This window comes from Larus michahellis, chromosome 1 (genome assembly GCF_964199755.1).
Source record: "Larus michahellis chromosome 1, bLarMic1.1, whole genome shotgun sequence".
NCBI lineage: Eukaryota > Metazoa > Chordata > Aves > Charadriiformes > Laridae > Larus > Larus michahellis.
This window is the reverse complement of record NC_133896.1, coordinates 6,878,989-6,903,739: the sequence shown is the minus strand read 5'-3', so window position 1 is coordinate 6,903,739 and position 24,751 is coordinate 6,878,989. Positions and strand designations below refer to the sequence as shown.

General features: G+C 42.0%; 1 protein-coding gene across 37 annotated transcripts in view; it reads right to left on the bottom strand.

Moving 5' to 3' along the window:
• The window catches only part of CELF2 (CUGBP Elav-like family member 2), a 559,698-nt gene that overhangs the window by 128,815 nt on the left and 406,132 nt on the right, over window positions 1–24,751 (bottom strand). For 34 of the 37 annotated variants that reach the window (XM_074573263.1, XM_074573258.1, XM_074573267.1 and 31 more), the window contains one exon: window positions 1,204–1,400. In XM_074573263.1, the coding sequence (XP_074429364.1) occupies window positions 1,204–1,381 (178 nt within the window). In that variant the 5' untranslated portion in view covers window positions 1,382–1,400. Of the gene's footprint in view, window positions 1–1,203; window positions 1,401–1,567; window positions 1,752–24,751 lie in introns of those variants that run through there. The other 3 variants (XM_074573265.1, XM_074573256.1, XM_074573259.1) reach the window with 3 other exon arrangements.

The following is a 24,751-nucleotide window of genomic DNA, read 5'->3' as shown; positions in this document are numbered from 1 at the left end:
CTGCCAGCACGAGCCTGCTCGCACCGGGGCAGCAAAGAGGAGGCCACTGAGAGGGACCTTCTGCCCCTCTACCAGGGCGAGGAGGGAACGCCGAGCCTCGGCAGCGCTTCGCACAAGTTGTGCAAAGTTGCGCTGCCCGCCTCACGCCGCAACAATCGCCTCTCACCGAACTGGAAATTTCAAGCGAGGGCCGTTTTGCGCTGTTAGTTCACTGCTAGCCCACGAAATCATTCTCTGATATTCTCCCTAGCACACGCGCGCTTTAAAGGTTTTTTAGAAGCAGTGGCAGGAGGGCAGTAAGAATGAATAAATATCTAGTAACCTTCCAGCCAAGCACACATGCAAATCCAGTTACGCCTTGGAGCTGCGCTAATTATTTGTAATGCTAGCAACACTTTCGTATTCCAAACCTGAAGAACTGAAAGTGTAAATGAAAGTATGCAGCTATTTATGGAGAAAAATGCATTCTGTGAAACAAAATATGCACTTTCAGTCTATGGTATACTTACATAGCTATAATACACAGAATTCTCACATGCCTAAATGCGCACAGATATACACTTAAAGAAAGCAATATAGTTAAGGACAAATACTTAACATATGTATGAAAAAAAAAACGCAGGAAGGAAAAATAACTCTTTCTTTTTGAAAAATCCCTGTGCCAAAAATCAATCCTTTAACATGACCACAGAAAAGAAATCAGATTTTGGAAAAAGGTCAGGGCGACTCTATTTTTTAACTTTTACTGCCTCTGGAGCAATGACGTTGCAAGAGCCCACCGCTATCCTTTCTCCCCTTCTGTATCCTGAAAATTATTCCCACCTGGGGTGCAAAAAGAGGAAACGAAAGGAAGTAGAAAATTTTATTTTTCGTGATCTAATCCTGGGAAAGTGACCGCTGAGGTTTCCACGTCTCTTGGCAATAATAATTTAAACAAGGACAGCAATCTTTTGTTATTTTTTGCACAGTCGGAATGCACGCTTCCAGATAACAGACATTTAAACTGCAATTTAAGAAGAGGAGGAAGACAGTAATCGATAGGTATTCGGGAGTCCTCTCCTCTTAGGACTGCTGCATAGCTCAACACAGTATGCTTCAAAACAGACAGCCCAGACGCAAACCTCTTTGGAAATCCCGAAGGCAAGCAAGATCATTGGAAAAAAACCCAACAAACTGAAAGCAAAGAAAGCACAACCACTGTACCTTTACTTTGGGGAGGGTTCTGACTTCTGTCTCGGAGAACATTAATCTGGTAGACAGCTCCATAAGGCTCAAAAAGTTCTTTTAACTCCTTTTCCGACCATGAACGGGGAATCTGTCCAACAAACATCTTAATGGCATCTGGGTCTGGTTGGTCTGAATGATCCAAAGCTCCATTCATCTTGTTAGCTGTGCCGTTACTAGAAAGTGGAAAGGGAGATGAAAAAGAAAAGGCAAGTTAGGAGACTACGCAGTTTTCATGTGCACTAGATGCAGAAGATGATGTCAATTGGCACAAGGCAGGAAAAAAAAAAATCAGTATTTAATTAATAGCATAAGTATTATGAACAAAAAACAATGCGATTACAGTTTTCATTGAGTCTGGTTTTCTCTGCAGGCTGCTGCTTAATGTCATTATATAAGGAGAGAGCGGCACAAGGCAAACCGGGACTTTTGCATGTTAAAGCAGAAGATAGTTGCAAATAAGTGCAGATTTCTCTCCATGGCTGTTGTAAACAGAACTGCAGCGAGTTCTCGCTAAACTGGCTACTGGCAGAAATAAGGCAGTGCGTGTGTGTGTGTGTGTGTGTGTTTTGTAATAAAGTCACATGAAAGGAATATGAAACACTTGGCAATCTGTCAGATGACTAATGCAAGATGCCAGCGATGAATTTGCAGATTGTGTGAGGCATCCATGTGTGCATCAAATTAGTACGATATTGCCTAGAATGGAAAACACTCCAGCTATGCGGCTGGTTGCTGCCGATTAGTTGCCTATGCTCTTTAAAAAGGAAAAGCAGTCTGGAGAGCTCCGGTTTAAAGCACATTATTTATTGCACCCTGGCATTAAAAAAAAAAACCAAAAAACCGCACAATTCAAAAGGAGAAGGCAGAGGCAAAATTGCCTACTTTGTTGGGAAAATTCAGAAAGTTTTTCTTCCTGCAAAAGGGACATCAAATTTTTGAAATTTTTTCACGCCCTGTAAATTGTTACCCTATCTGATCTCCAGATGTACAGCTAAGCTCGAAACAACCCCACACTTTTGCAGGGGAAAAGAACTTAGTAACAAAAAAAAAATAACCTGCTCTGTGAAACAAATGACATACGATGGTTTAGTAAGAGTTGTACACTTATACAGAAAACAAATCATTTTAAATAGTGAACAAAAGTAAAAATACAAAAAAAACCACCCCACCCTCATGTCATTATTGATAATTAAGGACAGTGATTTCAACTAATTACTTGGCTAGAAACTGCATACGTGATGATAATTTTTGGACGCATCGGTTTCAAGAAAGAACGTTAATGAGACATGACTTCTAGAGCATTCCTCCCAACTTTCCACCGGGGAAAGGGGGGAAATGGCCTGTGTTCTGCAATGTTGAAACTTACTCATCGCAGAATTCAGGCATTTCAGAGCCACCTGCCACTTTCAAAAAACTTGGCTTTAATTACAGTTTCTCCGTTTGATGATTGTTCAGGAGAGAATACCCACAGGAGGACTTGGAAAAGCTCAAAATCTGCACCGCCAGACGAAAACCATATTTTAGACGTGAAATAAAAAATAAAATTTAAGAATGGCAAGAAAAAAGCCCAACCCTGTGTAATTCCCCTGTCTCACAGCTATAACCTGTACAAAGACAAATTATTTAGTTTCATGTGTTTCATCTCCTTGAAAGCATAATTCACCTGAACACATTAATATGCCCATATTAACTTTAGCACTTTCCCTGCTTACAGCAGGAAGGAGCAAGTTATATTAAAGGCACATTTTGAAAACCAACAACAAGAAGTTTAATCATCACTTGTGAAGTGTCTCCAACACGGATCAGCAGACAACAGGATTTATCACAGTCATTTATTAGACAAAATTCCTATTGATTCTACTGGGAGTCTTGCCTGAGTACGAGACTGAAAGATTCGGTCCAACCTTTTATATTGCGTTTCATGCACAAATATCCTCTTTATTTTGAAGATGTCCTGCAGGTCACAAGAACCCCTGGAGATATCACGATTTCTCGAAGCCTTAAAAACTCCATTTTCCATAGATATGTAACACTTAAGTGGAACCAAACCAACCAACTAAAGAATAACCAACTAAAGAATCACCACCACCCCCCCCAAATCTCCAAGAAACAGAAAAATCCTGACTGACTCACTTGAATGAAAGCCCATGGGAAGAACTTTCAAGACTTTCATACTTTCATGGAGCAGTAGGCACCCACATGACACTTACATCTCTAGAAAATCATTCTGTGATTTCTTCCCGATTCCTATTCCTTTATGTAAAACCCAATCTGCTGAACAACCTCCCGCGTAGGGAGGCTGAAGAATGCCTGACCCATAGCTTAAAATAGGAAATGCTTACACGTTATTTCGGACCTGCAAAGACAAGAAAAGGTAGAAGCTTAGCTGTTCAGCCCTCAGCTTTGCTCTGGACTAGGTCAACTATTTTCTTTCAGAAATTGGCTTCGCTTTTTACTTTATTTATTCTCTACGGTGTTTACATTAAAAACCGAATTGAGTTCATTTTTAAATTTTGCCCTTCATCTGTTCTCTCTGTTGGTTCCCGTCTTTAAGAAATCCATACACAATTGCTACTTTAGCCCAACATTACATCAAAGGTCATATTTAATAAAGAAAAATAAGTTTATTCCTTTGCTTTTTCCTTTACACAAACCACCTTTACCACCAAGAGCACCACAATTTCCATTGCTAACAAGCCAATTTTTAGGAAACCACAAGACCGAACACTTCTGTTTTCTCAGGTTAATGACCCCATTAGCATCGAGCTCCTGCTCTGAGCTAAAGGTTTAGGCATAGGCCAAGATCTCTCCTAATTCCACAAAATACTTAAACCCTTTCTTTACTTCAGTGGAACTGAAGTCAAATTACATTGATCATATTCCTAAACGCTTTATTGGATAAAGATGGTTAAAGGCCCTGACTCCAGGCGTAGGCCACCGTACGCTGTGCTGCAAAGCTCTGGGGGACAGATTTTGTCACTCGCTGCCTGAATTAAGTTGGGCAAGTCATTAAAACTTCTCCCGGCTAAATTCTACCATCCACTGACAGCTCTGACAAGCCACTAACTCCTGCAGATTTAGGAAAAAAACAAACATAACTTAGAGTTTTCTTCGTAATCCCTTTCTCCCACAAGGCAGGGGTTTCACTGAGCTCCCAGCACGTTGAGGGGTTGATAGGCAAGGTCAGTCCGCAGAGAGGGCGCTCAGTTCTACAAGCACAGCTGGGCTCCTTTCTAAATTGCATCTCCTTTGACTTCGGTGCAAACAAAGGCTCTCGAGCACCTCGGAAGAGGAATCATACTCTCACTGTTGGAGTTTTGAGGAGCACATGAGTGCTGTCACAGCAATGGCACATGCAGTAGCATCCTTACCCTGCTTTGGCAGTAGCCATAGGACTACAGCTAATGCAGACAAACTGAACAAGTGTGCTGGTTTTGCCTGGGCTTAAACCACGACAACAAGCGAATAAAACAACGAAGAGATAACAATGGAAAAAACCCGCCAATTTTACAGATTCTATGGATCTGATCCCTGCATACACTTGAAGGCTCCACTGAGGAACACAATCATACAGCACACCTGCCTGGCAGTTCAGTTGTCACAGAGCTTGTTGGGTCAATAAAAAATCCAGCCAAATATCCTCGATCCCTCACAAATGATCTCTGCTAAAGATGAATTCCCTCATCCTCTCCCAACCTTCATCTTCACCCAATGGACATTACTGCTCTGCACTAAAACCTCTTAGTCGCCGACAGCTGCCGGCTTTTTTTGTTACTTCTCTTTGCCAATACAATGGCTCTCAGAGGAAGCGGCTCCTTCCTTCCCCTGTCTTCCCCTCCTGCTGTACCCAAGAAATAACAAGGCAAAAGAGAAACCATGCGTGAAACTTGCCAAGAGGAGGCAAAGCGATCCTTGCGAAAGCTTAGGACTATTTCTTGGAAGCATGAGCGTACAGAGATAGCTGTGTCTAAGGGACACTAATGAGAACGGGATCCCTTGACAATTACTGTCATTACCCAAATAATGACATACATTTAAAAAAAGGAAAAAAAAAAAAAAAAGATTATGTGGCTTGCTGTCTCTACACCGCAGCAGTCCTTCCCTCCATGGCCAATTTAGCCCACTGGACTCAGGGGTGACCCAGCACATCATCTTCACTGACAAGGTGTCATCTATATCATAGAGAGCAGCCCAAGGGCAGAGATTAAGCCATTGAGTCGCTGGCTGCTTGTGGTTGCTGCCAGAGCATCCTCTCTCTCTCAATTTGTGCCAATTTTGCTTCTAATAACCTAACTACCATTCCATCATTTCAGCAAGTTGACAGGGCGACTCTTTGAGGAGCTAGAGATTGTTTTAGTACCACTGCTGCTTAAGCAGGAGCACCAGAAAATCCTAGTAGACGCCTTCTCTCTCTCTCTCCCATTCATATCTGTAATTACAGCAAGACTGCTAAAAGCGAACTGACCGCTAAGGGGGGAGAAGCAGACTTCAGAAACAAAGTCTGGATCAAAAGGGGCCCTCTTGAATTCATCACTGTTAAGAGCTTTGACATCAATCCACGTTCATTTCCATTAATGAACTAGGTGCCAAGCCAGGTGACGAAAAACAGCTGTTGACGGGGACCAAACGGGGGTTTACATGAGACCCGTTTTTCCAATCTGTTTTTAACCCTGCCCAGAACCCTTCCCACTGTTCCATTTTGGTTCATGTATGTCTCAACCTGCACCCTCTTTTAGTGGTTTTACCATGTTGCTGGGGATTTGCCTTTTTCACGTGCTATGGTATAAGACATCCATAGGGGAACACTGAAATCCCTCTAAGAGCAACGTAACAACAAGAACATGGTAACGAATGGGTTCCAAGTATAAAGACTACTAAATCCACCCCAGCGCAAAAGCATTTACAGGCATCAGGGTTTTACGGTAATAAATATTTACACCTGAGCTGCTGCCAGGATATCACACAAGCTGACAAAAGGGACAACACCCGTTTGAAGGACTCCAACTGCTGTCAAGAGAGACAAACAAGCATCACCTTACCGTACTCGCAAGACCCTAATTGCTGGTTTACGAGCAAATTTTATCTGGAAGGACCCAAAAGGGCTTTATAAACTCATTGTTTGGAGAGGAATGACTTCATTGTAAGGTGACAGACGGCAGCTGTTTAATGACATGGAGCATTATCACACAACAGTTTCAGCCAGGAAGGGCAGAACAATACCATACCCAATTGAAAACTGCAGGGGGCTGTGATTTATAGACACAGAATGTAATTACCTAAATTGGACTTGGGCCAGCAAAATAAGGGCCAAAACCTCTGACAAACAAAAAAAAAAAGAAGTCATTCCATATTTTTAAGCCGTAAATGACCAACCAGGTCTCTGTGTTTTGAGGAGGAAAAAAAAAAGTCATCTCCAGAAGCTTTCTGGCCCATCAGCATTTTCACAGCGCAGCTGCTCAAAAGCAGCTCAAAGGAAAGATGATGTTTCAAAAATCATTAACTGCTCCTGCTGTAGCGTCTTGTACAGTTTTTGGCAGAGCTATTAAATGCTAATAATACTAGTAATTATTATTAAGTAACACATATCCGTAGCAGCAGTTGCTAAATGAACCTGACATGCCCAACAAACAAAGCAGCGCAGGGCAGGACGTTTGGTCCTACGCATGCAGTAACGTCTACAAAATCATTTTCTCCAGGCTTCCCTGCACCCATCGGTGGGGCTGACAAGCGGGTAGCTGTAGGACTTGCGAAGCTGCTGTTCTGCTGCATTTGAAGGCCAACTGCAATTGCAGGAGGGGTACGGAAGCTCTGAGCGCACAGAACATCCTCCCTGGCTCCATCTTACAGACCCATGAAGCCTTGAACAAAGAGCCGAGCAATTCTTCAGCCAGCCAGCAGAGAGCAACCGCACTTGCACTCACACACGCACATTAACGACACGAACAATGCTGATGGTTTGTAATACCTGACATCCAACGCTCAGATTTTATTCTTCTCAGTAGCTAATAACACCCAAGTGCTCGTGTAAGCACTGAATGGCAAACGCAAAGACGTTTTTTCTTGTGTTGCCTCCACACTGGCAGAAATTATCTGTAAAAGCATAACGCTGCCTAAGACAATGGAGTCCTTTTTACCGCCCTGGTAATTTAAAATTCGCAGTCATTTTTCTGGTGGAGCCCGTGATTAGCTGTAGCTCAGCTTTGCTAACTCTCTCCATAGGTTACATCATACAAATCGTAGCAAACCATTGCTACTATAGGGGATGCTTGTTTTCTGATTAATTCCAAATTTAGTACATGTGATCACTTTAATGCCTTAAAGGTAAATTTTAGGCAAGTTAAGGAGGTTGCACCCTGTCGCTGATGAAAAAAGATTTGAAAGTCTGGGGAAAAAAGACTTTTCCTACCTTAAAAAAATGTTTTGACAGGGAATAAATTTGGGCTGGGAGAAGGAAGTTACCTTTCAAACAGGTCGGTCAGAACGCATGATACTGCGAGCTGTACGAATTGGGAAAAGTACTGAACAATATACACATTAGAGAAACATCAGAAGAGGGCTGAGCACACCTGAGATAAAACACATTATTCTTTTGAGGTATAGATGCAGATTCCTCATTAGTATCACAGGAAGAAATCGAGAATACAAAAGGAAATCATGATAAGAGCTACGTTAAAATGCAATTACCCTTTCAGCTCACGGTATATGTTAGAGCACATACATCCCTCTGCGCTAAGGCTTCTTGGCTTCCTAAAATTAGCCCTCAGAGTTCTGCTCACCAAAGCAAATGAGAGAGGGTCTGTCCCCCCCTGGCTGCCACCCCCCCATGCTCATTGCTGACTGTTCCCCTCGGGAGGGCGGTTGTTTCTTCAGGTGCTCAGCCTCCGTTGTCGCACCACCTCCACTACAAACCAGTTTGATTTAAGGTTGAGTTTTCAATCTAAACCTTTGATATCCTCGTATACATGTTTAAAACTACCAAATGATGTTATTTTAATGCCCTGCTTTTGGTAGTGCTGCCTAGAGGTGCAGAGTCAAACAAGAGTAACTTTGCAAAAGCTTTGTCCATTTGCTACATCACACCTTCAAAAAAGCCTTACATTCAAATACATCTTTTTTTTAGAAAAAAAGACATCCAATGTGTCTCAGACTGTCTCAGCTCTTACCGCTGGTGTATGGACCTATTTTTTTATCAAGTTAATTATTTTTTTAGAACACGTAGCGGTGCTAAACGATGTGTCTGTGCTGTATACAGACACGAGTGGAGTAACTCATACAAGTTAAAATAGATGTAAACAAGAGAACGAATGAGTGCAGAAGTGAAGGCAGACAGGAAGAGGAAGAGGTTCGGTGTTTTTAAAGTCCTCTATTTTGGAAGCCAATTAAATATATCATTGCTAGATAATCCCATAGTGGAAGCAAACAATTAAACAGACCATCTGTACAGGTCTGTTTAATTGTCTGTACAGCATCTTTTTACTTATGCTGCTAAAACTTACCATGGTCTATTTTCAGTATCTTTAAGGATTTGCCTACACTGGCCTATAGATTTTACTAAACTGAAACTGGTAGACGGTCCACAGCCAGTGACAGACGCCTTCCCTTTAACGGCTTAAGAAAGGCAAACCCACCCCACCCCAACCCTTACTGCCTTGAATTAGTTTCCCATCTTGTTCAAGTATGGATGAGGATCGCAATTTTCTAGGGATACATAAGAATGACTAAAATAAGTGCTTGGAGATCTAAACAAAGCAGCTATGTATTAACCCCTGGCCTTGTTCTTCCGGGTTCTCCTGTAGGCTTTGGGAACTAATTAGTTCAAGGCTAGATGAGGTCCGCCAAGCAATAAGGTTCTGCAACATAAAGCTCAGCTTAGGCAACCACCCAATAAGTCATTTTTGCTTTCTGGGCAGAATTTTTTCTGTACATTAAACCCTCAACCAAGATTGAGTCTGTCTTCATCAGGTGTAACGTAGGTGCATTTCTAACTCTACACAGATGGAGAAAAGTACCACGTGATTTAAGACACGTCCAATAAATACCTATGTCATGAATTTTAAATATCTGTTTTCTGTTGGCTGACTCCCAGATGGGCATTTGCGCATCTGGTTTTTACCTGGAGATGTTCGCATTAACAAAGGCTTCTGATTTATAATTTTCTGTCTCTAAACTAATGGCGGAAAGAGGACCCTGGCAGATCACCACTGCTATGATGCTCGTGAGCAACGACTGCAACTTACTGTTCCGCTCTTGTGCTCCCCACCAGCTGCTTTCTTTGCAATCTCTTTGGGGCAGAAGTTGTCCTTTTGCATAACTATCGGCGTTGTGTCTCAAAGGGACTCAAACTGCAAAGGGGTTCTCTCTGCGTTACTGTCGGCTGGACAGTAACATGAGAGAGCTCTCAGGCGCTTGCGCAATTATAGTTTTGGAGCACTGACTGATACAATTTTTCACATGAAGTTGAGTCTGGAGTAGCTGGCTGCTCAGTATTAATGGTGTGGATTATTAATGCCTTGCTTTACTGATTACACATATTTGCAACGAAGCGTACTTCTTTCTGTGTGGCAGGAAACATTTATCGGTATTACTTAAAAAAAAAATAATTTGATTACACCCAAATGCTTATACATTTGTGACATGTCAACAACTGAATTAGAACAGTACCAGGCTTTTAAAATTCAGGACACGTAGAACCATCTGTTTTCTTGTCAACAACCTCAGTCTCTCTCTCCACATTCCAAACACAAATTTACAAAGTTGTTACTCAATTCCCTTCTTCCTTTGCCCCCAAAAAAACTTCAAAGGCAGTAATGAAGGCTTCAAAAAAATTATTTTTTTACTTGATAATTAATGATGTGACTATTTCAGAAAGTTTTATCTCCAGGCTGGCAGTTATCTGCAAGCTCTTAGGAGGTTTGCAAGGACTTGTCTAGTTTATGGCAAATTGCGTCCTAGCGTTGGGGTTGGGGGGATGGAGGGCATGGGAAAGGTGTCCTCCAAACATTTGTTTTGAAACACAGCTGTTCCTGTGTGCTAAAGTCAACTGATTATTGCAAGAAGTGATTTACAGCCCAGTATATTTCAGGACTGGCACCCACGTGTGTGCACACACGCTCGGACCCACTCCCCGTGGAGCTCCACAAAGCGCAGGGAACTATTTTCATAGGGCCCAAAAGCAAATGCCCAACGAGAGGGACGCCAACGGCCTGTGCCTGACACGGCTGCTTTACCTAAATAGGTTCCTTAAAAAGGGGCTGGAAGATCACAGCACCGCTCGTATTAAGGGCACAGCCAATTTCGGTTAGCTGCACTTATTTATGTAAGATGTCAAATAGACAATTAAAGCAAGCTGTAACATTCAATTTTCTTACTTAAAACAAAATATCCTATCAAGCTCACCCGTGCTCCCCCATTTTACAAATCTGAATATGAGAAAAGCTTATTGTCCAAAGTGTGATGCAATTGTAATTTTAACAAGTTGAGCATCGTTATACTAAAATCCCTCTCAGCTGATTTTTTTTTTTTTTTTAAACCGTTTCTTCATTTTTTTGACACCACATCTGGCATATAGAATACAGATGATCATTTGTTTATATATCTGTCTAAATGCCTTTTCCAAACACAGCCAGATGGAGCCTTTCAAAATCAAATTAATTTCAGATTAATTCACTCTGGACCCACTCCAGTTTCATGACTCTATGCTTTGAGGCACCATCTAAATTGATTTAGAGTCACGAACTTAAGAGAGCTCAAGTCCTTAGGTATAGAAAAAAAAGATCCTTCTTGCATACTGAAAGAGTCAGCAAATCAAAATACTCTGCGATTGTAAGTTTTGGCTGCTTAAAAAAAACACAAACCCAAACCAACCTAAGAATGCATCAGTCTATATAGTGCCAAAATCCTATATAAAAAACTTCACATTTCATCCCAGAAAAATCACTCTACAATTTACATCTTCAATGCCTCCCTTGCTGAATCCAATAAGATTTATTGCTCTAATTAAAAAGCAAAATAAAAAAAAAAAGGTGTTGTTCTAAACCTTGCAATAAGCAGCAGTCGTAGAAAGATAGGAGACAGGTAATAAAAATCTCCACTGCAATGGATTTATCTAAGGAACTATAAACAAATGTAGCCTGCAAACACTGTGGGCTTGCATACTGTCAATCCTCTATGGATGCCTTTATTATCTCACTTGTTTCAATTGCAATTTGGGTTTCCATGGAGATGTAACAGTCAACTCTGGAAAATTATAAGATAAATGTCAGGCAGTGATAACGGTGTTAATGAAGCTTCATTGACAAGCAGAACTATGCTTCAAATAATAGGCATATTTCTATTAGCATATGTATAACCTGTCCAGAAAAAGGAAGAAAAAAACCTCTCAACAACAGGGAAAGACAATACTAAAAAATTAAAATGAAATCGTGTCTATAGAAGATACGAGACACACAACAAAATGTTGCATCTATGCGAAATGATGAATTCCTAACAAACAGAAGAGACCTGGGCTCGAAATTTAATTGCCTGATCCCTCTTGAAATTTTTGCACTCAGCGATCGCGCTGAAAAAGCACTTTGCTGACACGCGCAGACACACTTTTGCATGGTGTGACTCGTGTTCCCTTGCAATGCGAAGGCTGGAAGGATCTGCTTCACGAGGCACTTTAAAGCGTGCTATTTCATAATGCGCAAATACAGCTGCAGTGAGCTGTTAGAAAGATGCAGACCTCAGTGGAAACACGAATAGCGTATACACAAACACAGCACACACTACGAGAGCTCTCGGGTCTCGTACGTGCTCAGATTAGGGTGGCCCGTCCACCCCATCTTGGTACATGATGGGCTTAACGTGATATTGCTGGGGTGACACGCGTGAGCACTCTGGACTACAGCGCGGTGTGGTCTCGACCTGCTTCCGCGCTAACCAAGCCTGCAGAAAGCATGGAGAAGCTGCCAGTCACCTGTGAAGGACTGTAGCCACCTCTTTGCTTTCCGCACATGGAAGGGTTTTGGTGAACTGGAGGTCAAGGAGGCGCCAAAGCCGATTTCTGCAGCACAGAGGAAAATGTAGACCACCATGCATTATTTCAGTGAATCAAGCATTTTGTCTGGGCAGGGTGGACTTCTACCAGCGGCCAGGGGAAGGGAAGGAGTTTGGCTATTCCAGTAGCTGAGGTTTCATTTTGTCAATCTACCAGAAGCCAGAAGGAGTAGGGTAGGAGCGGGGCAATCCCACCCCAGAGGGCAATTTTTGCAGGTGGTTAAAATGTGCTGAGATATGCAGTGCGTATTTATTAGGTGATATTGCCTCTGGTTGGAGAATCAAGAAGTGCTAGAGGTTGTTCCCGTCTCTTCTCACCCCACTATCTGGCCTTGGGAATTTTAGTCCCTTGCCTGCCTTTGTAAGTCTTTCAGGTAGAGTCAATACTAGTACCCAAGTACAGGGTCTTGGAAAAGAGGGATGGAGAGGCTACAGATAAAATACTGGAACTGAAAATCAGGAACTGAAAATCTGCAGGTTTGGTTTAGTGGCAGGGGAGGGCAAAATCTTAAACGTACAAGCAAACAACAAAGAAAATCTTCATCCTTCCTGAGGCTTGAGGGTAAAGTATGTGGGTAGGCAAAACTTTGGGAATTGTGGGAAAGCTCTAAAATGTTACCGGGATGAATAATCTTATGAAACTGTGGCTCAACTGAACACCTGCATGCAGGGCAGGAGACAAGCTGACCTTGCCATTTGAATGGAAAACAGAGCAGGGTGTGGGGCTGGGGGCAGAAGGTTTTTTCTCTTTTTGACGTCCTCTCTGTAGAACACCTTTGCTCCTCCTAAGTCTTCTAAGTTCTGCCTGTTTAGTAAAGGAAAACATACATGTTGTCTGGGAAATACTTCCCAGTTCTTCAGAGAGGAGTATGGAAATCATCTTTGCCCAGCCAGGGTCTCGGGGGCAGAAAAGCGAGTTGGAGAAGCGCCCAGTCCTTCCGTAGGGCAGACCTCAGCTCTGATCAGATTGCTGGACAACAACAAAATCAATAGGAGTTGTTTTTTTCAAGTTGTATTACAGGGAAGCTTAAAAAAATAAAAACAAAACAAAACAAAAGTTTTCCTTTTCTGAGTCTTTTCTAACTACTCGGCAACATAACATACTAGAAAAATCATTAGATTGTTACTAAAATGTCAATAGTTAGAAAGTGATTTTCCCCAGTGACTTTCAACATACTTAAAACTCACTTCAGTGCTTTCGTGGGGGAAGGAAAAACCCCAAGCCCTGATATTACTGGTGGTTCATTCAATGTTATGGCACAAGTACTCCCAGCGGCTTCATGGAAGACGGAGTAATGGGTTAAGCCGGAGCCTGGCTTCACCTTCAGCTGGGCAAGTCTTCCACGCTAGCGTCAAATGGTGGCACAACCAGATCCCACCAGATGTACCACTATCAACACATGCAACCGCGATTCGGAGATCACAGAAGAGAAACTGGCTGTGAAGCCAGAATGCTAAGCAACTTTTAATGAAAAAACCACCATGCGTGCTAGATGGAAAGCATTGCCTACGCACGGCGAAACGGGCCACGCTGTCTCCATTTCGCACTTGTCGAAACCTCTAAATCCCATCACCATGTGTCTTCTAAGCTCTTCAAAGAAAGATTCATTTTCCCTTGTATTTTGGGTTACTAACAATTATACTTTTACATCTGAAGAGACAGCAGTTATATAAAAGGCTACGTAGCACCGGCACACAAGTAGTCAGCAACAAATCTGAGTCTTTAAAGTAAACTCTCATTATAGTACAATATTTTATTTAGTTTCTTATTTTTACCCTATTTTTGCAAATAAGTTATTTTGCGCTGCTGGTTATGCTGTTCTTTTGAGGCTCACAAGAAAATAAACAACTACACATGATTAGGAAAGGAGCAACTCCGCCTTTAAAGGCATCATTCAAAGAAACAAAACAACCCTCAGAAAAACTGGTTTAAATTTCCCAAATAAACATACCATGAACAATCCCGACAAAACCACACCCTAACACACACACACACTTCCCAAGTCATATGGGAGTCATTTATGGGGACACTTCTGACTTCAAAGATAAACCTCTGTCTTCTGGTTTTGAGTTTCCAGGGCGCTCTGCGCGGATGCAGCATTGGGAAAGCAGCAGAGCGCGGCCACTCGGAACTTGCTGGACAAATCGACAGGAAAATACATCTTGAAAAGTTGCCGAGAACCATGTTTTGAAGGTCACGGTAAATACTTGCAGCAGGAGAAATTTAAAAGGATGAGATAATTTCTTAACTGTACATTTTGGATAAAAGCTTAGCTTAGTTATTATTGGCTGTGGAGGTTTTATTCACAAGTGAAAATGGACCCAGGTCTTGGGGACTTGCTGGCACTTTTCCAGAAGAAACGGGAAAGGAGGAGATGGGAAAAAACAGGAATACCGTCCACATCCCTTTGACAATCCCATGATGTAGAAAGCCTCTTAACTTCAATAGCCTTGTGCAACAGAAAAGGTAGTTAAACACTCATGGATGTATTTTTAAGCTCCCTGTAATGTACTCGACCTGTGGAAACTTGGCCAGCTCAGGTTTGGCTGGCTGTCAGCAGCAGTGTGAAACGCGCTGTGATTTATAGAAATCTCTGTCATCACACCACAGGGTTAATTTCTTTCCTTCTTTCTTCTCTTTCCCTCCTCCCCCTGAAAGTGGAAAACTCTTATTTGTGATGACAAGTCTTTGGAAAGCTGGAGGATTAGTAACACCATGTGGTTCCCTAAGATCTCCAGCCCTCTTCCAACTGTTTTTGCGTATAACCCCTCTCTGTACGGTCATCGGCACCTTCGCTCAACAGATGGAAAAAGGGAAGAAACCTGCCCCAGGGCGAGTGGAGGAACCCGGACACTGCCGATGGGAAAATATAGACTTGAAGCTCACAGGTCTCAATTGCTTGAAGCAGGAAACGGAGGGGAATCCAAGCACCAAATAGGGGATTTTAATAATATGAACATTTATTTTAATGATTTGAAGGCTGAACCTGCTGGGCTTGTCACTGTAAGTGAGAGATACGGAGAAAAAACGGGAAGCCTGAATTTTCCTTCTGGCTGCCACCGCTGGAGGACTGTTCATTTTGGTTTAACGCAGGGAAGGACACCCGTACCTCGCGCCCAGGCAATCACTCATGACAGACTGCATCCCGCTGGGCAGCGGGTCAGTTATGAAGACCCAACGCGGAGCTTTACTCCAGCAATTTCAAATTCATCGAGAGGGGTATTACTTACAGATTATTTCAAGGCACATCAGTTTTCTTGCTATAACCACCCTTCAGCGCAGATGAAATCCGATAGAAGAACAAAACCGGGAAGTGTTTCTAATGGTAAAGAGCAGAGGACTATGCAACAAAGCAAGCCGTTTCTCTGTCACGCTCTTTCATAAGTCTCTTCCCTTTGCTGTGCTTATCTCCCTCACCTTTGAATCGGTACGTTGTGTTCCCATCCCAATGAAGTACTCCGCAACACTCGGAGGAAAGCACTATATAAATGGTGAACCGTTATGTTATTAAAGACAAAAAAACCCCTTTCATGATACACTTTTTCCTTTTAACTTCATGCAATTCTAATTTCTCTTTTAAAAGCAGAATTTGAAAACCATGAAATACACCAGAAGTAGAATACTTTCCAAAGCCACTGTTATTGTTTGCATTGCAGGAGCATCTCTGAAACCCCAAACAATGCTGGCGGCTTTTTAAGTGGCAGTCCTAATTTTGTTATTAAACCCAGATATTTTCCTACTATTTTCCTATGTTAGGAAACACGACACACTCTCAGAGCATTTCAATAGGTGGTTAAGAAAAAAAGGGGAGAAGGGGACATGGCAGGTCTGAGTTCACTTAGCCTACAAAGTCAGGAATTTTTAATCTACTGTTTTCTACCAAGTATCTTCATTAAGAAGCCCAAAATCTTGAATGCTCCTTTACTTCTCTGTGCTTCCATCTTTCCATGACTAGAGTGAATGTCAACACAGTTGACTGAAACAGCTAATGCTTTACTGAGAAGGGTCAGAGAATCTGGGGATTAACATCAAGAGTCTCCTGGACAGAATGGGAACATATTCCCTGAAGTTTTGAGGTAGAAGGGAATGCAACTCTGATGCGCCAGCTCACATCTCGCACTACTCCTTTTTTTCCTGTCACTTAGCCAGTACATCCCTTGCTATCCTTTCCTATTTAATTCGATGATGCATTCTCAGGCAGAGTTGCATAAGGCTGCGATGCTAATTAAAACTACCTTGCAATACTAGCAGCTATACAACATCTGACCGGTGGAAGAAAAATAGCTGGGTATGAAAATCAGTATCAGCTTTTACATAAAATACATTATTATTTAATAAATTTTAATTGCCTAGGGCATTTTTATGAACAACAGGAATTAACAAATATAATGTATACAATACATTTGTGTGTGTTTATGTTTATGTATAGATGTATTTGCAACAAAGAGAAAAATCAAGCCTGACAGTGTACTTTTGCTTAGTTCAGAACACAAACACAGCTCCAATGGAAAAGGAAAGAGATTTCAAGAAGCTTTCCCTTAGCCATACGGAGCTGTAAGAAGCTCAAAGTCAGCAACGGCAGCACGCTCACAACTGCAGCGTACGCGCCCCGACAGTTAAATCAAAACTATACATCCTCGAGGAGCGATTTAGTCTAAATCACAGCTTGTGATTTCTCATCTTACGTGGTCAATGGGTCCGCATTTCTTAAAAATGGGAATATTGGTACAGGTGGGATTGAGACTTCAGGAGAATTGTTTTGCTAGCTCTGTTCTACGAGCGCTGCAGAAATGTACACAAAGCTTTACAAATGACCTCATTTTTACCAGGAAAGGACAGCTCAGCTATGTTCTATATTTTCCTGAACCGAAAGGAAGGCCCCACGGCCAAACTGTCATGTCTAATCACTGTGTTGCTTGAGAGTGTTTAAAACAAACAACTTTTTTTCTTCTTTTTTTTTTTTTTTCCTTTTTTTAAAAATAAAAAGCTGTGGAGCAATTGTACCATTTTGAAGGAGCGGGAGTTGCGTTTTCTATCACACAACCGAGACACCAGAATAGCAGTTTTGCCCAGTTTGACGAATGAGCCTTATAAGGACAAATTTTCACCTCATTAATGATCCGAACTGTTTATTCCCTCCCCCCACTTTTCCTTTTAGGTCATGGATCAAATGTGACCCACTTGCCTTGAATGCTTTCCCGCCATCTCTTTTTCCCGTTAGAGTAGAAAGCCAGTTGCTAAGGACACATTACAAAGCAACCACGCAACCGCTAAATATCTGCCCCCCAAACACACTTTGCTTCTCCCCTGCCTTTACGGTATTTCCCCCCCTCTCAGCATCTACTCTGAACGAGATCCTGCTTTACATTCAGGAAAGCCAACAACAGAACTGCTTATAAGGACAAGCTTAGCACGAGAATAGGATTTTCTAATGACTACAGAGACTCCTGGGGCCCTTCATATTTAAAAAAATATAAAGGCAGCAGCCTTGGTTTTTAATTACTCCTAATTCTAAATCTCATGGCCTTAAACACAATAGCGCTTTCAACTCGGAAAAAAAATGACACTAATCAGTAACAGAGTCCCCTGCGCAACCTGGTAGTCCTCCGATGGCATTGCAATCTTTGCACTGTTATGATTTTTCAAGGTTGACCAATGAGTCAGCAAAGCCAAGATGACTTAAAAGCATTAAATCATGCAACTAAAATGGCTTTTTCACATACAGCGCTGGATGGATTGCAATTAGCAAGGGGAATCAGTACAAGGCAAATATTGTAAGAGCAGAGAGAGACAAATAGGGAATTAAAGGAGATGGTGTTCATTTTGGAACAAATGAGCCCCAGATGTTAAGGTATTTGTGGTTTAATACAGCCCCTCTCACCAGCCAGGTAAGGAATGTAATTAAAAATCATTAAAGTTCAGTTGCTGAGGCTCAACAGAAACGAAATGAAGATTTAATTCATCTGCCCTACGTCCCTCTGAGTAGTCTACTAATATTCCTACTCGGTGCAAAGTCCTGTGAAATGGAAGACTTGTGGTGTTCTGTAATCCTTTCTACGAAAATCCTTCTCCTTGGCATTTGTAAAAGAAAAGATGTCATTCCAAGCGTCTCATTGAAAAATTAAACATAAGTATGTAACACTGCAGCCACCTGGATTTCTCCAACCGTTTCGGCTTTCCGTGTCATTTATCACACTTGCCAGTACTATTGCGCAACACCTTGGCGTTGCTGCCTGTAACCAATACCTCAGTTTCTCTAGCAATTAGTGGTGCACCGTATGATTAAATGGTTCATGTATAAAGATTCGCATTTAAATTACACTTAGAGAGCGGACAAGATTGAGGATTTGGTCACAACTGGCATTTCTACTTCATACCACCCACTTTTTTTCCAGAGTACATCCACAACATACTTTCTCCTAACTCTTGTATAAATGAAAGAAATCGTATCTGCAATGGGATTTTCCAGCTAGCAGGGCGGTGAAGCCGTACATCAGAGCTGAACTGCACCACTGACACTATGGAAAGATTAGAGTCACCAGCATCCAAACAAAATGAACCATAAATGCAGTTACCGTTGAACTATCATTGAGCAAACCAAGCATGGGTCTCTAGCAGTGGTGGTCTAAGTAACAGCCTCCTGAAAAAAAGAATCAAATCCCGTTGATTGTAGGAGTCCCTGAATTCAGACACATAATCTCCAATTTTGGATTTTAGGAACAATGCCATTAGCTTTCACTGACAAAACAGACTTTTACTCTCAAGAGCAACCGTGCTGCCCACAAGAAAGAGGACCCTGACATATAGCCAAGGCTTCCAGGCACCCCAAAGAGGAAGTCCATCAAGCTCCTTAGTTGTGCACTGAAAGCATGGATGGGGTCCCTAGAGGGAATTCAAGGGAAAAGGCATCATTTGTCCATCCGGAGCAGGCAACCAAACCTGTTTTTCTGGACAAACAAATAACTTTCTATAAGCTTGACCACATTTTCTTCTTTACACTACCCCCTATTCTTCTACTTCCCTTTGTAGTCACAGTTTTTTTCCTACCACTCCTCCTTTCAGTTGTCCTTAGCACACCTTTTATTTACGTTTAGCGCATTTGCTCTTCACTAAACGCATGATTCCATCAAAAATCCACCAAATATATAAAAATAAGGAAGGCAACAATGGTAGCTGGCCTTCATTACCGCTTCATTCCTGGACAGTATTCCAAAAGCAGAGTAAGTGACAGCAACTTCAAAGCGTTTGAACATAGGGCTCCTAGTATCATGTTTTATCATTTTTGAACACTATTTGGATTCCCAACAGCTCTCTTCCAGTCTGAATAACTATTCCACAACAATAAATGTGCTGTACACTGTTGATCTCTTTTTCTCTTTACTGTTTTTGTCAAATTGCTTTCTGCTCCTGTGATATTCTCCAGCTACCGCCGCTTGTTGCTCCTTTGCTTAACTTTGTAAGAATAAAAACACGAGTCAGATGCAGGGAAAAGTCATCTTATCCTTCAGTCCTTCCAGCAGCCAAGGCAGAACTGTCCTCTGGAGCGTACTGGTTATCTGCTCACTTGATGAATTCTGAAAGACACACAACCTCCATTTCCCCCAGTCCCCAGCAGTGGCTGAGCTCCCACCAGAGCTCCGGTGCAAATCAAAGTAACGACAGCTAGGCATCAATTTTCCCACTCTGTTCTATTCTGGAAAGGAGATGTCAGGCAGCAGCACTGAGCTGCTCCATTTTGGTGTTTAATGTCTCGCATCATCATTCCAGTAGTATATACAAGCAGCGACTGTTTTCCAAAGGCAGATGTAGGGAGCCAGGTTACAATGCAACGAAGAATACCCATTACTGTAAATTAAAATCCTTAAACAAATCACCAACAGTGAAGCAATCTCTGCTTCAATTACGCTGTTAGCTGGCACATCAAGTCTTTTCTTGCTTTGGCCAGAAATACTGAAACCATGATTGATCTAATCTGTAATCAAGTTGTTTATTTCAAATTAGGGATAATATAGAATCATAGAACAGTTTGGGTTGGGAGGGACCTTGAAGATCATCTAGTTCTAACCCCCCTATCATGAGCAGGGACACCTCCCGCTAGACCAGGCCTCGAACACTTCCAGGGATGGAGCATCCACAACTTCCCTGGGCAACCTATTCCAGTGTCTCACCACCTTCACGGTAATAAAGAATTTCTTCCTAATATCTAATCTAAATCTACCTTCTTTCTGTTTAAAACCCTTACCGCTCGTCCTATCACTACACTCCCTACAGGATAGAGAGTCCCTCCCCATCTCTCCTGGAGCCCCTTTAGGTACTGGAAGGGGCTCTAAGGTCTCCCTGGAGCCTTCTCTTCTCCAGGCTGAACAACCCCAACTCTCTCAGCCTGTCCTCACAGCAGAGGGGCTCCAGCCCTCTGAGCATCTTTGTGGCCTCCTCTGGACCTGCTCCAACAGGTCCATGTCCTTCCTGTGCTGAGGGCTCCAGAGCTGGAGGCAGCACTGCAGGTGGGGTCTCACCAGCGCGGAGCAGAGGGGCAGAATCCCCCCCTGGCCCTGCTGGCCACGCTGCTGGGGATGCAGCCCGGGATGTGCTTGACTTTCTGGGCTGCGAGCGCCCATTGCCAGCTCATGTTGAGCTTCTCGTCAACCAACACCCCCAAGCCCTTCTCGCAGGGCTGCTCTCAATCCGTTCTCTGCCCAGCCTCTATTTGTGCTTGGGATTGTCCCGACCCAGGTGCAGGACCTTGCGCTTGCCTTAAAAAGCATAACAGTGTGTATGTATGTGTTCATAGTACGACTGCAGACATCCAAAAGGAACTCCTATTTTACCTTCGCTGCTTTGCATTTTAGCCCCATTTCTTCCCTTTTACAGTCTGCGGTAAATACAATATTTGCTTTTAGAGTTCTGACTCTCCAGGGATTATAAAGGAAAAGTACTTAACACAGAGATTATCTTTCTGGTGTTGCACTGTACGAATGAACATTGTTACGTTAATGGCACTATACAGTCATATTCAAACACCATTAAGTACCTCTCCAGAAAACCGAAGGAAGGGGAGTGATGAACTCCAGCATAGCTCTGCTTGGACTTGCAAGTACATTTGTGATTCTCCCTCCCTCACCACACAAAGGATTCTCTGGAAAAGAACTTCCAGCCTTTCTTTTTCTTTCATTAACACTTTACAGCCTGTGTTAAGACAGCAAGGAATATTAATACTAAACACGCGAGGAAGCACAGACGCATACAACAGTCAATTCTCCGAGACTGAGATGTCTACACATCTCGTACAAAATCTTCCACAGAATTCTACCCAAATACGGATTTACATCCTCAACTCAAATCAGGACCCAGTTTCACACCTACAAACCCTAATCCTGGGTGTGTCTGCTTTGGGTTTAAAAGCATGCAACCAACTGCTTTCAGCCAAACCAAGACTCACTACTTCGTTCTGTCAGACATTCCTCTTCCTTCACGGGTTTAGGACTTATTTTTAGCTGCTTTAAATCAGTATAGGTCAGATGTATACCTGCTAATGAGTATTGGTAATTAAGGTTTCAAACCACACAGCAGCAATCCAACACTTTCATGTTGCTGATATCTCTCTAAATTTGTGTATGTTTTCAGAGCAATTTCTGAGAGTCCTATTTGATTTAATTCCATTAAGTTCTTCAAGGCTAAAGTCACTGGCAAAAGCTCAAAATATCACTAAACACAGATTTTTCATGTCAGATCTTTGTCTATATTATCCTTTGAAAACCTTTGCCATCTTTCTGTATATTTCAAGTATCGCAGAAATTTAGAAATGCATATCCTGAGACTATAACTTCCAGGATTTTGTATTTTCCATGCATTAAAATATGGAGAATATAAATGCTTGACGACGACAACAACAATAATAATAGTTATTATTTATTATTTGGGTGTTTAAAACTACTACAGCATGAACATTTACCTGTGCTGAATTAGCTTGATTAGAAAGCTTGACAAAACTTATTGGAAAAGCTGCAGTCATAGCTCAGTTAGTTCTGGGAAACATTTTGGGAAAACTCAGCAAATCTCACTTTTCCCTCTTGTAAATTGGAGATATCCGTCCAGCTTTGTCAAGCACTTTAAAAATTCACGCGAGAAAACTGGGAGTCACACAAGTACAGAAAATGTGAAGGAGCGTAGTTGTAAATGCACTCCTTTCCCACAGATCTCAATTTAAGTTGTTCGTAGGAATCAGACAGGCCTCCCCGAGTAGGTCTGTTCAAACATAATTTCATTCGTATGTGTCTGCTCCCTCCGCATGGTGTAGAAAATAAAGAAGAAAGGAAAGAAAGCCTCAGCATGATCCTGAAATTAATTTTCATGATAGGAGCAATTGAGTCCATCTACTAAGGTACTTATAATTACATTACACTGTTACTCGCAAGAAAAACGTCCAGCTATATTCTAAGAAAATATTAACCCCATCAGCCCAATCACAAATCACTACGTTTAATGTATTCTTCCTTTTATTAACACCCACAAGGTGCCCATTAGAGGCACCTTCACTGCTATCCTAAATCACTTCTAATTATCAGACTAGCAAAAACACGACGGAAATGTTATTTCGCGTCTCCGAAAGAAAAGCTCTTCACTGTTCAAAAGACGTGTCAGTACCGGATGATTTAGTCCATGATTTTGTTTACTGCCTTCAACTTTCATTAGTGTTAAAAGTGCTAAGATTGTTTCCCTGACTGCTGAGATTTCCTAGGAGAGAAAAACCACCCGGATACTGAACTCTCCTCTACCTGCAAGGGGCCAGAGAAGCAGAAATGTCCGGGGGTGAGGGACTGGTGCAGCCCGTGCCTGTGCTGGTTCAGGCTGGGTTGTCACAGCGCTGGCTTTCGAGGGAAGGGAGGAGGAAAGGGACAGGAGCTGTGCCTGGTTCCCCCCGCGGAGCTCGCAGAGCCTGCCACGTCTTACTCCTGGCCTTGCCGTCTCGCCCATCTCCCGAGTCAGGTTTGGGTCAGACTCCTAGTTTTCCATTCGTCCCACATTCCTGCCATCCCACAGCAAAATAAGCAGAAAATTTAAACGCACTGCGTGCCTCAACTGGTTATTTCACTCCTGGTAAGCTGTCTAATGGAGGTTTTTGTGTTCTCCTAAAAAACGACTGAAATAAACACTTGATAAATTTTTAGTAAAACATATATTGTTCCCCGATTCTAGCTCTAAGCTTTTGTCTAAGCTTTCAAAAAACACTAAGAGCATTTCACAGGAGTAAAACCTTCTAGCTGAAGAAAACAAGTCTTTCCTAAAATGCCAGTCAACGTAAGGCTTATCCATGTTTAATCCCACTCAGACACATATTAATATCCTCTCAAACTAAAACAAAGCAGCAAAGTATGACAGCAACGTATTATTAAGAAGAGGAAGTTATAATAATTAATCTGGTGTTTCACTCTTAGAATTTTTGTGTGCAAGGGCGTGACAAGGCCCTGAGCATCCTGACCTCATTGGATCTGCTTCGAGTTAGAGGTTGGAGCAGACGACCGCAGAGGTCCAAAATTACGTTACTCTATGGTCTAGACATCAGCACCCAGAAGAAAATTCACTGGAACTGGAGGAAACACTTTAGGAAATAAGGTATATTTCCTTGGAGAAAATGGATATTTTTTTCAATAAGACTTCCTTTAAATTTTTCTTTGTAATATCATTTATTCCCTACAGGTGGCATTATACCTAAGTGAAGCCTGACTACAGCCCAGAAAAGGTGGTACAGAGAATGTTCCTTCCATCCCCTAAAATGCTTCAGACCTCCAGCACTTTGCATTTCAACTCCATGACCACTGCTCAACTCAGCACACACACAGTGCCGTTTGCCCAGGGATCAGGGAGCCCACGGTACCCATTCAATCATGGGAAGCAAGAGCTAAACTTTATGGGCATGGCAATAATTTTCTCAGACTTTGGATGAATCATATCCCTTCTGTTTCTCAAACTATCTATCCGTATCACAGCTGTAACATACACCTTCTGTTTAGAAGCTCCATCCTTGAATCATTACCACAATACAGATAGATAAGAGATTCTATGGATTTATTATACAGGAATTGTACTATGGCATTACAATTTACTAGAGGAAATGCAAACATTATTCTGCTAAAAACTTCTCTGTGCCGTTCCACAATGTTGTTATTAACATGCACACACAACAATAAAAACTTATGGGCATTCACAAGCAGTTGTTATATCATTTATGAGACAATGATAAAGCTGTACACTATAATCGTAACTTGTCAAAATGGGAAAAAGGGTACAAATTAAACCAAAATCAATTATTTAAACTATGATGAGGTATCAAAAAAGATGGAGTTGGCTATTAAAATGATACAACTGATGCACGTGAAAATCCTGAAATCAAAAAGCCAAACACCAAAGACCATTGATCTCCATCTCTCAGTCTATGTTAGAATGAACGATGAAAAGGTTGTATTTGAGGTGAGCATTACAAAGCCA